Source organism: Zootoca vivipara, chromosome 3 (assembly GCF_965207765.1).
Source record: "Zootoca vivipara chromosome 3, rZooViv2.hap1.1, whole genome shotgun sequence".
Lineage (NCBI taxonomy): Eukaryota > Metazoa > Chordata > Lepidosauria > Squamata > Lacertidae > Zootoca > Zootoca vivipara.
Window position 1 is genome coordinate 35809747 of NC_142586.1, and position 16535 is coordinate 35826281.

At 39.2% G+C, this 16535-nt stretch overlaps 1 protein-coding gene and 1 long non-coding RNA gene across 2 annotated transcripts in view; one reads left to right on the forward strand and one right to left on the reverse strand.

Annotated features, from left to right (window-relative positions):
• Positions 1–3443, forward strand: part of KCNQ5 (potassium voltage-gated channel subfamily Q member 5) — a 276747-nt gene extending 273304 nt beyond the window's left edge. Inside the window, exons 13-14 of the mRNA XM_035109615.3 lie at positions 177–303; positions 857–3443. Coding sequence (XP_034965506.1) covers positions 177–303; positions 857–1807 — 1078 coding nt within the window. The 3' untranslated portion in view covers positions 1808–3443. The remainder of the gene's footprint in view (positions 1–176; positions 304–856) is intronic.
• LOC148686213 (uncharacterized) overlaps positions 1–16535 on the reverse strand; it is a 47930-nt gene that overhangs the window by 27673 nt on the left and 3722 nt on the right. The gene's annotated exons all lie outside the window — the stretch shown is intronic.

The window sequence follows — 16535 nt, forward strand, 5'->3', positions numbered from 1 at the left end:
GAAATCACTGTGTGCAGTAGAAACAAAAAAAGCCCTTCACCACGGCCAGAATCTATACCCATTTTTTTAGAATGCACCTTCAGTCCAAAATCAAAGTTCTGTTTGTAGGGTCCAAATTAAAGTACTGTTACCTGCTGAAGTGATCTTGCACCCTTGTATATTTAATTACCTTGCAGGGTTGACCAAATTCTTGGAAGGGGACAAATTGCCTCTGATAAAAGAAGTCGAGAGAAAAATACAGCAGAGAATGAGACAGCTGATGACCTTAGCATGCTAGGGCGCGTAGTCAAGGTGGAAAAACAGGTAACATGACTCACGAGTCCCATTTTATTTTATTGATCACTATTTCAGTAATTTAAAACATGTTTAATATATGAAAGGTAAAACAATTTCCTCTGGTAATACTAAGGTCATTTTGTGTGCAAAATTATTCTTCTAAGGTGTCAGTGGCATTTTGTACTTTTATTCTTCTTTGTTGTGTCAGTGGGACTGTGCCAGTGTGCCAGTTTTAAGTGAATAGAACTGGCCTAGAAAACTGCACTCATAGCATAAGTGCTGTACAGAAATATCTCCACAAGTTCCATACATTTGGGTAAAATTTAACTGGAGCTGCTTGAATGGATTCATTTTTCACCAAAATTTAACTAGCTTTTCTTTGCAGATATTATGGTTGGCCATCTGTCATGGATGTTTTTAGCTGAGCTTCCTGCATTGCAGGGAGTTGGAGTAGATGACCCTTGGGTCCATTCCAGCTCTAATATTCTATGATTGTTTATATATGTTTTCATTTTAATAGTATGTATGCTTGGTTTATAATATTTGGTATTTATAGACAATCTTTTTCTTCCACCACCAGGTTCAATCCATAGAGTCAAAATTAGACTCACTGCTAGATATCTACCAACAGGTCTTGAAGAAAGGATCTGTGTCTGCACTGACTTTGGCTTCATTTCAAATGCCAACTTTTGAATGTGATCAAACTTCTGATTATCAAAGCCCTGTAGATAGTAAAGATTTGTCTAACTCTGCCCAGACCAGTGGATGTGTATCCAGATCAGCCAGTGTCAACATGCCATGTGGCCTACAGCTTATACTGACACCAAATGAATTTAACCCTCAAGCTTACTATGCGTTTAGTCCAACTATGCATAGTCAAGCCACACAGGTGCCAAATGATGGACCTGCAACTCTATCAGCTAATAATGCACTAAACCAAATACACCAGACATCTAAGCCAACAACACCTACAACGTTACAGATACCACCATTTTCATCAGTAAAGCATAACAATAGGCTGGAGCCTATACATGTTATTCCCTTGAGCACACAGGAAAATACTTCTGATGTCACCGCTTGCCTTGTTGCTTCAAATGATAATGGACAAATTGCACAGTCCAGTGTGACAAAGGATCTGTCATGGAGAAAAAGCCTTGATACAGAAGGGGAACCCTTGGTCTCAGTGAAACCAATAGTACAAATGGATATAGGGAAATCACTATCTGTTCAAAATCTTATACAGTCGACAGCTGAAGAACTGAATGTACAGATTTCTGGTAGTGACACCAGTAGCTCAAGAGGTAGTCAAGAATTATACAGCAGATGGAGGGAATCAAAATTATTTATAACTGATGAAGAATTGGAAGCAGAGAGAGAAAATGAGACTTTTGAAGGCATTTCCCACCCATTAGTGGAAACGACTCTCTCTACAGACTCTCTAAGGACTGGAATGTCAAGATCATCTCAAAGCATTTGCAAGCCAGGGGATGGCACAGATGCTCTCAGCCTGCCTCATGTCAAACTTAAATAGCATTGTGTGGATTTTGTTCACATGCTGAGTAATCCTTTCAGTCATACATATCAGAGCATGGACTATTTTGAAAACCCTTTTAATGATTTTTTAAAAAATTAAATTAATCAGAAAGAAAGGCAGTTGTATGAGTCCATATCTTTTAGTTGCATGAAAATGCATGTTTAGGAGATGGAAAAATTCAATTTATATCTGCAGTACATTGGTTCTTTCATTTAGTACAGTAGGTATAAATGAGTAACCTACAAAACTAATGCTAGATGTTTATTAAACAACAACAGATCTGAACATGTAGAAACCATGTTTCTAAAGTACGCAAGTAAAATTCTCAAGATAATAAAAGCACTTTGGTTTTGGTTAAAATAAATATTTGCCCTGAATTAGACCAGTTATGTTTGCAACAAAAACTACTATATGCAGCTGCTAACAAAGGAACACCCATAATAAAAGATTAGAAATGGCTGCTAGTTGTGAGCTTCCATTAATCAGCTATTTTAGGAGAATGTTAAGTGTCTGTATCTCTTTGGAAAGATGACTGAGACAAAGTATTTTGCACAGCACTTTTTTTAGGTTAGGACTGACCTTTTTCCCTTTTGCTATGAAATGTACACAATTCCAAGTTATCAGGGATGACCTTCAATGTGAATTTTTCTCTTGTCTCAAACTTTCTGAACATATTGATGGTCCTCTTGTGAATCTGAAGAATTTTGGCAGAAATCTCTACAAAGGAGAAACAGAAGCTTGCTTCAGATGTAATGTCGTCTCCTTTTATGATGTAGTCAGTCCTCAAGTTCTGAGGCTGAATGATAGCACAAGCAAAGATTGGGGAGAATAGAAAAAGTACTGTGAGGTAAAGGTAAAGGTAAAGGGACCCCTGACCATTAGGTCCAGTCGTGACCGACTCTGGGGTTGCGCGCTCATCTCGCATTATTGGCCGAGGGAGCCAGCGTATAGCTTCCAGGTCATGTGGCCAGCATGACAAAGCCGCTTCTGGCAAACCAGAGCAGCCCATGGAAACGCCGTTTACCTTCCCGCTGTAGCGGTCCCTATTTATCTACTTGCATTTTGACGTGCTTTCGAACTGCTAGGTTGGCAGGAGCTGGGACCGAGCAACGAGAGCTCACCCCGTCACAGGGATTCGAACCGCCGACCTTCTGGTCAGCAAGCCCTAGGCTCAGTGGTTTAACCACAGCGCCACCTGGGTCACTGTATGAGGTAGGAGAGATAAAAGAAAAACAGTGGAAAGTAGAACAGGGAGAAAATAGAATAATTATTTTTAGGAGTTAAGAAAAAATTAAAAAAAGAAAAGAGTATGCACAAGCACAGGTTAAAAAAAAATAGGTAGATGGAAAGAAGGAATGAAGGGTTAATCATTTGTCCTCCCCACAAAGACTAAGGAAATACAACTCATCTGACAGTGAAGACTACCTGTTAGATCCTCCAAGTATTTGTTCTTGGAAGGTGCGCTGGGAAGAAAGAAAGGTCTACAGAACTGCCTGTAGAAGTTTTAATAATGGGAACCTAGAAATGGGTGTGACTTTCGAATAGATGTTCCAGAACAGTCTTTGTCCCCAAACTTTATCCAAATAGGTTTGTGATTCACAGCTTCCAGGAAACTGAAGTTTCTCCCCACCCCCACCCCAAAAAATGTATTTTACTTCCCAAATTTTATTAAGACTTATATGAAGCAACAATACTAGTACAGTAAATATTTACAATGCCATATCTAAGCTTTGCCACAGAAATATTTTAAAAGCCTATAAGCACATTCCAATCTCACTTCCCATTGGTAACCAATGTTGCTATTTATTATATCCCCTCCCCCCAAAATATACATTCTGTGTATGCTCATGAGCAGGATGTCCTGTGCTCAACCTTCTCTAGTGATTCCAAAGGCATTCTACAAACGGAAGGATGCCACTACTAGCTCACTCAGAGCATGTGATCGTTTACAAGCCAGCCCTGCTGAGAATGATGTTATACATAAAAATGTCACAAGAGTCTTAATCATGGTTAAATGCTGCAGATTGTACTGCAAACAATTTGAACTGTTTACTCTAAATCTGTTGTAGTTTCTGCCTCCATTGTTCTTTTATACAAAAGGAATTTCTTGATGTTTTCTCTTAATCTTATGTGAAAGTACACACAAATTGTAAAGTATTTATACTGTGTCATTCATATTATACCTGCAGATGATTAATGCTGTTCTGCAGCTTTTGCTTGGTCAAAGCTCATGGTAAATACAAAGAGAAGGCACCTTGAAGCACATGGCTGTCTTTCACTTCCCACATAATTTTCTACAGCTTACCATTACAATTTGCTGTATAGTTTTTGCGGAAAGGTGATGGCTATAACATATTTATGTGAACATAAACAGATTTTCCAGAATATTTTCAAGGAGGCACCTAAGCAAAATATATTTACAAGGAGGCAACTGGAGGTGCCTAGGCAAAATTAGTCCTCCCAACAGATTATTTCTGCCCATCTACTTGTCAAAAGCAGAGGAAAAAGAGGTGTGTTGATTAGTTGCATCTGTTGCAAACTATGGGGGGAAGTGGGAGGTGCATATAGTTTATGCCTGTCACTCCTTCCTCTGTTATATAAAATATACTTCTGCCAAAACAAGTTCCGAGACAAGAGTTTAAATACTTCCTTATTTAGATATCTGCAGTTTATCCAGCCAAAGCTATTTTTTCCCTATTAAAAAATAGAGTACAGACAATAGACCTTTATTTTATGTATTGAATGTTTAATAGTGCCTTTTTGTGCTTTATGTAAAATCTAGCTTAACAAAGGAGCTAGAGCAAAGGCACAAGGCAAGCAACACATGTACAAATAATTAGACCTGCTTTCCATTGTAAATAGATGAAAATGCAATATTATTCCATCACATCTATGGAGACAACAGCATCTAAATGGAGCTCCATTTCAGTTATGGGTTAGAGAGGGTTGCTGCTACAAGGCAACTATGGTTGTCTTGGCTTAGATGAATCACCTACTAGAAATTGTTATTTTTGCCTTAATCAGAGGACATGCTTGAGTCCTCCTTGTTTTAATTATGCACATAATTTGAAAGTTGGCTACTTTCAAAATACATACAAATCAGGAATACCTTTGCAAAGTTACAGCTAACAATTCATATTTTCACTCCATCCCCAACACACACACACCCCTTTGCACTGGCAGGATTTACAAATGCTATTCTAAATGTATATGGTCTTTTTCTACTGTTACACTGATTACATTTTAAAAAACAATTATGTGACGGTTTTGATTTTTAATATGAATGTTCAAGTGTGGATTTCATATATCATCAATGGGAGTTCCTACATGCAACATAGCATGGGGGTCATCTTTCCTCCTGCTGACATAATTACCAAATTTTCATGTGGGATACTACTGAACTCACCACAAAGATAATGCAGTGTAGGAGCAGGGACAGAATGAACTTCTCCATTGTTATTCATTGAGAGCTGTCAATCTCCCTGTGTATTTGAGCATATGAAAGCTGTAAAAACAACACAAGGGGAGGGAATAATTTGATCCTTCTGAATGATTTGAGGATTACAATGTAAATGGTTAATTTTATTTTGATAGGTATATCACGTGTTCCAAGTTGAAGAAAGAACTGAACATAATAATTCTAATGATAGTATCTAAAATATATATTTTCTTCTGGCTCATATGATATAGTTTTATTTAAATAAAGCTAAGTGTTCAAACTTAGAATTCAGTATATCACACTAACCACAGTTAATGTGTATGAGATATTCATACCTAAACAGACTGCTGTCATTAAATACAATGGCAGTTGCTTCTGCCCATCTGACCAGACAAATCAATCCAAAACACTTTATAAAACTGTACTGCCCATGAGTTTATATATGTAGTTCTTAACAAATCAAAAATTATGTTAGCTTACCTCAACAAGTGTTGTCAAGGTTAAGAAAATGCAGGTTTGAGCTCCAAGTTTTGCTAAGCATGTTTAAAGTATGAATGGCATTGTTCCAATTATTTCCTGAGGAAAATAATACTTCCCTAAATTAATCCAGATGTCACATTGACTCTAAAAATTAATGCACAAATAGTAATAGAAAGCAGATAAAGAAGTGTTATGCTAAAGCACAGTAAAATTTAGCAAAAATAAAAAATTAAATATATAAGCAAAAGCAAACTGAAGCATGGTGTATAAGTGCTGTATTCAATGGGACTTACTTCTATTAAGGGCCAAATTGCATCACACAAAGGTGTATATGATAGCCTGCTGCCCTTTTTTTCTACAAGATGTACTGGAGTGTATAATTGAGCAGAAAAATGAGTGTGATGTGGGGAGGCAGTTTAACTCTTTCTGCCTGGTATTTCGACATTCTCAATAATTCCCTCATGAGGTGGCTTATTAAAGCGATACTGGGCTACTATGTATGTAATGTGTAGTTTGGCCCTAAAGTTACAATCTTTTATACACTTACATTGGAATAAGCCCTGTTGAACTCATTCGCCAAAGCATGCCTAAACATGAATGTGTGGGCATCCTGATACAGTAAAGACCATAACAATTTTGCTTCCCCCATCCCACAATTCTCCTGCTGTTGTGCTACCTAGAGCAAAACCATGTTGACTTGGCATTATGCCAAAACCCAGGCTCATGGTTTGTCTCACCCCATGCAGACCATGAGCTGTAGCTAAGGTTTGTTCTTGACTTATCTTCTGAGGTTTGTCTGTAAGAGATAAACCAAGAGCCCAGATTTGGACATGCTGTATTGCTAAGCCAAACTATGGCTTAGTTCCTGAGCAGCAGCAAAAGGACCAAGGAGTGAAATACAGTAACTGATTTTTACTGTGAATATCTACACACTCACTATTTCATGCTTGGCCATGGTTTGGCTTAGTTTTATGTTTGAACTGGGCCAGTGGGGACTTACTTGCTTCTGAAAGCATAAGATTGCAATGCATAAGATTTTGTTGTGAATGTGCTTAGAATCACAGCCTTAGTCCATCCTAAATATATGAACATTTCAGTGATCAATAGATCCACACAAAAGAATGTTTTCATTTTGTTTTTAGAATTGGGGCCTTAATAAATAACCATAAGAAGACCAAGTTTGACCTGGTGTGATTCTGTTAACTTCACTGGCTTTATTTGCAGAATAATTAGATTTGCCTTTCTAAGCTTCAGCTCCCTTCTTTACCACAAAATTGTTTTAATATTGTTCAAATTGACTGCAACATCAAAAATTGCTATGTCTATTTAAATTGTTTTCTAGGTTTTTATAAAATTTCCAGTAATTCAAACAGATATGGAATATTTCCACAAATAAAACCTTTGGCCATTGGGTGTGTTATGAGAAACTAAAACTGGCTAAAATATGAGGGGAAAGTGCTGAAAGGTTGGTTGTATGACAGTAATGGAAAAATATAAGGGACATTTCCACTGATGCTAAAATGGCTTAAGCCATTATATTATAATACAATGTTAATTGTAATTTCATGATAAACTGAATCCATATTGTTGTTAATAAAACCAGGTTAAAATATCATGTATATGCTTTTTTCTTTAACTTGAATAAATGCTAGTGGTACACATCACATAAGTTCATTATGTCTGAGTTTTCAACCTCTGGGTAGCCATGATGCAGTCAAAGCTAAGGAATCAGCATAGCAGGTATTGTATGCCATTTGATTCTCTGTTAATCAGTACTGGGGTGTTCTCCTTGGCCTTAGAAGCCTCCAATTACATTGCTTCCTTTTATATTCCTCCTATTCCATGTTCTGTCCCCTCTCTCCTTACATCGTCTCAGTATTGCCTCCTAATTCCCTGAGGTCCTGCAAACTCAAGACTCCCAAGTCATTCTGTGCTGCTCAGCAACCTCATTGCACTATGCACATTGCTCATCTGTTTTTCTTGCCTTTGTTCTTTTGTTGGGACTTCCTCATTCTTCCAGCCCTATGCTAACAAGACTCTTGCCGCTGTTGTAGCATACATGAATAACTTCTTTGTTTTCCTTGGCAGGTCTTGTCCTAAAATCCCTAATAAAAATGCTTCTGGTTTTTTTTTCTTTTACAAATGTCCTTTTAAACATTTTTTTCAGTTCATTATATATCATCTCCCAAAATTTTCTAACTTGTCTACATTCCCACCACATGATAAAAAGTACCTTCTTTTTCTTTACATTTCCAACATTTATTTGAACCAGTTTTATATATTTTTGCCATTTTTACTGGTATAATATACCATCTATACATCATTTTCATATAGTTTTCCTTTAAAAGAGAACAGTCTGTAAATTTTAAATCCACTTTCCAAAAAATTTCCCAGTCATCAAATTGTATATTATGTCTTATATATTTCACCTATTTGATCATAACCAATCTGACCTCTTCATCTTTCATTTCCCATTCTAGCAAAATACTATATGCTTTCTTCAGTAGTTTCACATCCTCTTCTATCACTTCCTTTTGAAATCTAGAGGTTATATAGCTAAATCCTTTCTTTCTATCTTCCCTAAACATCTCATTTAATTGTCTGTAATGCAGCCAACTCTGAAAATGGTCTTTAATTTCTTCATACTATTTTAATCTCCATTTACCTTCTTGTTCTTCCAATAAATCTCTATATGTAGGGTATTTTCCTTTTTTGCCAAGCAGTTTGAGTAATGAAACTTCTGTTGGTGAGAGCCACCAAGGTGTTTTTTATTCTATTAGATCGTTGTACCTTTCCCACACTCTCATTAATGATTTCCTAATTATATGGTTATAAAATCCACTACTGGGATGGTCTGAAAAAGAAAGAGCATTTTCGGCAGCACATTCATTTTTATTGCCGCAATTCTTCCTATCGGGGAAGAGGTTCATTCTGCTCTTTATTTCTAGATTTCTTTTTATCTCTGACCATACTTTTTCATAATTGTCTTTATATACATTTATATTTCTTGCTGTTAACCATATCCCTAAATATTTTACTTTTTTATGAATTTCTATCATTTTTTTATGAATTTCTTTTTTCTCTTCTTCCTTTAAATTTTTAACTAATAATTTAGTTTTATTTCTATTTGATTTAAATCCTGCCACCTCCCCAAATTCTTGAATTTTCCCTATTACCTTGGGGAGAGAATTTTTCGGATCCTCTACCATAATTACTAAATCATCAGCAAAGACTTTCAATTTAAATTCATTCTTCCCAGTTTTTATCCCTATAATCTCTTTTTCTGCTCTTATGTTTCTTGCAAGTACTTCCAGGACCAAGATGAACAACAGCGGTGATAACGGACATCCTTGCCTAGTTCCTTTCTGTATTTTACAATCCTTCGTTATCACTTGGTTTACAATTAATTTCGCATTCTGTTCAGAATATATTGCTTGTATCCCTTTTAAAAAATTATCTCCACAATTAATTTCTCCCAGCAGTTTTCTCATGAAATCCCAGGACACATTGTCAAAAGCTTTTTCCGCATCTATAAACATTATTGCCACTTCCCCCCCCCCCATTTTTTACCTACAGGTATTCTATAACATTTAGAATATTTCTTATAATCTCCTTCATTTGTCTACCTGGAAGGAACCCTGCTTGATCCTGATGTATATATTCCCCTAAAAAAAATTTCCATTCTATTGGCCAAAATGTTTGCAAATAATTTATAATCATTATTTAATAATGAGATGGGTGTATAATTTTTTATTTACATTAGATCCGAATCTTGTTTTGGGATTACTGTTATATAAGCTTCCTTCCATGTTCCTGGGATTTCACCTATCTTTAAAATCTCATTCATCACATCTTTCTATGGGTTCACTAATGGTTAACTTAACTTTTAATAGTATTTTGCCGTTAGTCCATCTGGCCCTGGTGACTTACCACTTTTTGTCCAATTTATTGCCTCTAATACTTCTTGTGCTGTTATTTGGGTATTTAGAATCATTATCTGTTCCTCTTTTATTTTTGGCAGGTTAGCATTTTTTATATATTCCTCTATTTTAGAAATATTTCACGAATGCCTCTCTTATTTCCTTCATCTTATCTGTAATTTTCCCATTTACGGTACTTCAATTATATTAATAAAATTTCTTTGTTCACTCTTTTTCAATTGCCAGGCTAACAATTTTCCTGACTTGTTGGCATGCTCAACATATTTTTGCTTCACTCTTTTTATTTTCCAACTTACAACGGTACCTCGGTTTTCAAACACAATTGGTTCCGGAAGTCTGTACTTAACCTGAAGCGTACTTAAACCTGAAGCAAACTTTCCCATTGAAAGTAATGGAAAGTGGATTAATCTGTTCCAGACGGGTCCGCGGAGTATTCAACCTGAAGCGTACTTAACCCGAGGTATGAGTGTAATTGGTTCCGGAAGTCCGTACTTAACCTGAAGCGTACTTAACCTGAAGCGAACTTTCCCACTGAAAGCAATGGAAAGTGGATTAATCCGTTCCAGACAGGTCCGCGGAGTACTTAAACGGAAAATACTCAAACCGAGGCATACTTAAACCGAGGTATGACTGTATTTCTTCATTCACTATCATGGAGTATTGGGTTTGTAATGTTTTAATTGCCTGCTTTACTGACTCTTTATTAGCTTTTTTTGACAATTCCTTCTCCTTTTCCATAATTTCATCTAAAATTTCTTTTTTCCTTTTTCCTTTCAGTTCAAGGGCGTACCCACCATGCGGCAAGTTAGGGCAGCTGCCCTACTCTAGAAGCAGGGCTGGTGGGCAGAGGCGGAGCACAGCCCGGCGGAGCGCGAGTTCGCCGTTCCCGCCCGCCGCGCTGCGCCCTCCCTCCAGCTCCCCGTCGCGCCCTCTGGCAAGGCCAAGCGCGGCGGGGAACCAGAGAGCGCGGCGCGGCGGGCAGGAACGCTGAACTCGCGCTCCGCTGGGCTGGGCTCCGCCTCCGCCCACCAGCCCTGCTGCTAGGGAGGGGCACAGCCCGGCGGAGCGCGAGTTCGCCGTTCCCGCCCGCCGCGCTGCGCCCTCCCTCCAGCTCCCCGTCGCGCCCTCTGGCAAGGCCAAGCTCGGCGGGGAACCAGAGAGCGCGGCGCGGCGGGCAGGAACGCTGAACTCGCGTTCCGCTGGGCTGGGCTCCGCCTCCGCCCACCAGCCCTGCTTCTAGGGAGGGGCACAGCCCGGCGGAGCGCGAGTTCGCTGTTCCCGCCCACTTTGTGGCCCCTCCCCTTCCGTGCCTTGGCCCCTCCCCTTGCCCCCCCCTAGTTTTGATCCTGGGTACGCCCATGTTTCAGTTTCCTTTTTATCAAATTTTGTTGTATAAACAGTCCCCTCATCACAGCCTTACTTGCATTCCAGTACAAATGCACTTTCAACTAAACTCTGTCATAGTGTTTGTCATCCACTATAGTAGGCGGTGCTTGATGGGATACATTTGAACTCTGTGTTGTTTTTCCCACCCCACAATTAGTACTTTCTGAATCCAAGGTTCATTTTAGGCATGAGTGCAAGCATTTGTTTACCTGTCTATGGCCTTTTTTTCCAGTTTTGAGTTACCGTACAAGTTTTACAACCTGCCAGACTTAAACAAAACTGAGTTAAAATGTGTATGCGTGCACGCACGCACGCACATGTGCCCAGTCCCATCTGCTGTAGCCCATCCTCTCCAAGTTCTGGAAACCTGAGGTCTATTATGGGCATGCATGCAGATAATGGTTTACATTTGTGCCTGACCAATTTTTTTAAAAAATTGAGATACAAGTTTTCTAACATACCAGACTTGCGCAAAACAGGTTAATTTAAAAACAAAAATGATCTTTTGCCATTCTCACCCTCAGCACTGAGAAGTGCCTCACTAACAACAGTAGAGGGCGATAGATAGCGCACCCAGCAAAATATTGTCACACTTTTTTGTTAAAGGTCACCAATAAGTGCACTAAGGCACTTATGTCCAGTTATGTGACTTCATGTCAGATTCCCCCCCCCTCAAAATTTACACAAAAGTATCAGGTGTAATAACAATTATTAAACAATAAACCAACAACACCAAAACTGACTTATGAATATAAAGGACAATTTTACTAGAATAAGTATATAAACTCATAAACCTACTAGACAATGAGCAAACTAAAGTGCAATGTCCATAGCCAAGCCTGGAGATACTCATAAACATAGAATGAACCAGTGTCTCTCTCGTTGCTATACCGGTTATGTATGCAGTAAGTATGTCATTACACGGCTGGAACAAAGAAATCGTTCTTCAAATAGTCGTTCACAGGCTGCACAAAGCCATATATGTATGAGCAGTTACGGGAAAACAACTCCACACTGCTCGCACGATAAAAGTGATGCAAATGGTCAATAGAAGCCAAATTGATGAGACCTGTTCTCCGGATATTATTGCTAAAAAAAACAAAGGCAGAAAAATTGATTTATATATAACAAGCAAGGTCAAATTCAGTATTCAAACCTTTTGGAAACAAGGTTCCTAGTTGCAATATTAATTTGTACTCTTTTTGTAACAAAGCTCTTCGTACATCAACAGATCTAAAAGGTAGGTTTTTTAAAAGTCCACAACCTTGGTTGTTATATATAAATCAATTTTTGTGCCTGTTTGTTTAGCAAAACAGAGAAGTGTTACTGTACCTTTAACCAGTGTGATTACTGATTCTATGCACTTGTAATGTATTTAAATGTTTGGTATTACCAGTTTCTATATTTACTGTGCCTGTGAGGATTTTGTGTAACCTTTTGTCTTGAGCGAACAGTGTTGAGTGATTAGGTAAGACACAACAAGAGATGGGTATTGCATGTATTTTGTGGTCATTCATTTATTCTAACTGGAACGCCATTTTGTATTATTTACTGATGAAGCTTGCTGCGAAACGTGGATAATATCCAGAGAACAGGACTCATCAACTTGGCTTGTATTGACCATTTGTATCACTTTTACCGTGGGAGCGGTGTGGAGTTGTTTTCCCATAACTGCTCATACATATATGGCTTTGCGCTTCCAGCTAACAACTACTTGAAGAACGCTTTCTCGCAATCGTTCCTACGTTTATGGCTTTGTGCTTCCAGTGAACGACTATTTGAAGAATGGTTTGTTTGTTCCAGCCGTGTAATGATATACTTACCACATACATAACCGGTATAGCAACGAGACACTGGTTCATTCTATGAGTATCTCCAGGCTTGGTTAGGCACATTGCACTTTAGTTTGCTCATTGTCTAGTAGGTTTATGAGTTTATATACTTATTCCAGTAAAATTGTCCTTTATATTCATAAGTCAGTTTTGGTGTTGTTGGTTTATTGTTTAATAATTGTTATTACACCTGATACTTTTGTGTAAATTTTGAGGGGGGGGGAATCTGACATGAAGTCACATAACTGGACATAAGTGCCTTAGTGCACTTATTGGTGGCCTTTAACAAAAAAGTGTGACAATATTTTGCTGGGTGCGCTATCTATCACCCTCTACTGTTGTTAGTGAGGCACTTCTCAGTGCTGAGGGTGAGAATGGCAAAAAATCATTTTTGTTTTTAAATTAACCTGTTTTGCGCAAGTCTGGTATGTTAGAAAACTTGTAAATCTGGCTTTATATTCATAAACCAGATTTTTTCCCCTCGCCTTATAATTCTCCTCATAATAAATTATAATTCCTCATAATAAATTATGGGCTGCCACTTGGGTCCCATCAGTGAAGAGACTACGGGCCAACAAACAACTCTCAGCACCCTTAAACTATAGTTCCCAAGATTATTTGAGGGAAGCTATGTTTCAAGTGGTATGATACAACTTTTAATGTACAGGGCAGATGGAGCCTTGGATGCGGATGCCCTATGAACAATGCAAAAGCACGCACACATGGAAGGCATGAAATGAACTGCCCCGTGTATAAACCACAATTCCCAGCTAAATAGTGATACAATCGTAAACCCCCCAAGAGGAGAGCTTTTCTAGAAACTGAGACAGCAGAGAAGAAAAGCAAGTTTACATGTACAATGGTACCTCTGGTTGCGAATGCCTCTGGTTTCGCACGCTGTGGGTTATGAGCTCCAGTAACCCGGAAGTAGCCACGCCCGTTTGCGAACTTTGCCCCGGGATGTAAGTGGAAATCACGCGCCAGGGGCACATGTGCAGCGGGAGGCGCACTTTCACTAATGGCTCCTCAGGTTACGAGCTGTTTCTGGTTACAAATGGACCTCCGGAACAGATTCTGTTCATAACCAGAGGTACCACTGTGCTGCATGTAACTATGCTTTACTAGATATTTCAGTTAAAAAACTTAATTAGTAGTTAAGACTTAATAATAAAGTAATATTGGGGCTGGTGCCATCATGAGGCCAATTAGGCAGGTGTCTAGAGCACAGAACTCAGAGGGACACAGTACTGACCTTTGAGTTGTCTAAACAGGAATGTTTTAGCAGGTGCTGAAAAGTACAGTGAAGCCACCTGCTTGATCACAATAGGCAGGGAGTTCCAGAGCTCCACACTGCATGAGTTCTTACGAATGTGGAACTGGTATTGCCGTATGTGGCACTTGCGATGCCAATTTTGCTGATTAAAGCAGTCAAATGGGCATGTGTAGGGCAGTGTGAACTCACAGGTAAACTATTCAAAATTGTTAAGGACTTAATATGCTAACAGTAACACCTTGAATTTGGCCCAGCAGCAAACCGGCAACCAGTGCAGATCTCTAAGCACAAGTGTTATATGCTGACAAGGCCTCACTCCTGTCAGCAATCATGCTGCAGCAATCTGCATTAACTGCAGCTTCTGCAAGTGAAGCCCCACATACTGTGCACTGCATTAATGCAGTCTTGAAGTAACCAATGTATGAACTACTGTGGCAAGCTTTTCCCAGTCCAAAATAGCCACAGCTGTCGAACCAGCCACAGTTGGTAAAAGGCACTTCTTGTCACTGAGGCTACCTGAGCTTCCAGTAACAGACTGGATCCAGAAGCACCCCCAAACTGCAAACCTGCTGCTTCAGGGAGAGTGCAACACCATTCAAGGTTGTAAAAGGTAAAGGACCCCTGACAGTTAACTCCAGTCACGAACGACACTGGGGTTGCGGTACTCATCTTCACTTTACTGGCCGAGGGAGCAGACGTTTGTCCGCAGACAGTTTTTCTGGGTCATGTGGCCAGCATGACTATGCTGCTTCTGGCGAAACCAGAGCAGCGCACGGAAATGCCGTTTACCTTCCTGCCAGAGCAGTACCTATTTATCTACTTGCACTGATGTGCTTTCGAACTGCTAGGTTGGCAGGAGCTGGGACCGAACAACAGAAGCTCACCCCCGTCGAGGGGATTCGAACCGCCGACCTTCCGATCGGCAAGCTCAATGCTCAGTGGTTTACATCACAGCACCACCCGCATCCCATTCAAGGTTGGCAACAGACCAATTTCTCAGACACAGGAACCACTCACCCACAGTGCCTACATCTTGCCAGGAATCAAGCTCAGCTTGTTTTTCTTTATCCATGATGTCCTGGCAGTGTCCCAGGGGCTGCACAGCCTCTCCTGATTCAGATGTTATAGAGAAATAGAATTGAGTGTAATCAGCATAATGATGGCAGCTAACCCCGAAACTTGTAATGATCATTCCCAAGAGCTTCATGTATAGCACTGGAGATGTCCCCTGCAGCACCCCAAAATGTAGTTGCCAGGGTGCCAATGCTACTTTCTGCACTCGGTCCTGAAGGTAGGATTGGAATCACTGTAATACAGTGTCCCCAATTCCCATTCCCCAGAGCCAGTCCAGGAGGATACCATTGTAGATGGTATCAAATGCCAATGACAGATCAAGAAGTAGAAGTTAGGCTGCACTCCCGTCCCACTCTCTGCAAATGTCATCCATCAGGGTGACCAAGGTTATGTTATGTGTATATATATATATACACAGAGAGCGAGAGAGACTTAAAATGCACTTAATTTTCAACCTTACAGTCACAACTTAATCTTAGTTAGAAATGTACAGTATTCATTTTTCTAGTGAGCTATGGCTGATTAAAAGCAACCATATGGAGGTCAGTACCACAAATGAAAGACAAAAAGCTAAGGAGCAAGCAAAGCAAGAGGGGTTCTTCCTGAAATATCTTTGTACACAGAAAGCAATTGAAGAATAATATAACCATACTCTTGTTGAATCTAGCACTGAGGGAATTGAATGTGGTGCTCCTATGACAAATGATATACGGTAATATTCAAAACTTAAGTTTCATAAATAAGATATTTCTGGAAAACACACAGAGTAAAAGGAGGATGTCAGGAAAAGAGAGAGTACTGCAGAGTACTATTGCAGTGATCATTTATAATACAACACAGACCACAGCAAGTTATGTCACATGATTTCCGCAAAGACTAAAAAAACCCAGAAGATTTCTTCCTGTACTGTACACTGCAAGAGGAGACTAGCGAATGGTTAAGGAATCCGTCTTCAATGGTTGATATATTCAACCTCTAATAATGATGTGGTCTTTTGTTTTTGCTATAAATTGTTCAACAAAAAATGGTGCTTCAATTCTACAAGAAACAGGTTCAAAAGACTGGAAGAACATTGGAGCAATTTTGTCTTTGCATGAGAGGAAAACTGACCATTCAGAAAACTATCAGACCTGGAGAAAATTTGAATTGTGCTAATCTAAAGAAAAAACAAATGACATTAACAAGTAGAAAATTTGGCAAGTAGAACAATACAGTACTGGCAACAAATCTTAAAACGCCTGATTGCTTTGGTCAGAGTTCCTACCATGCAAAACTGGTACGACTGAAAAGTTGTACAGTG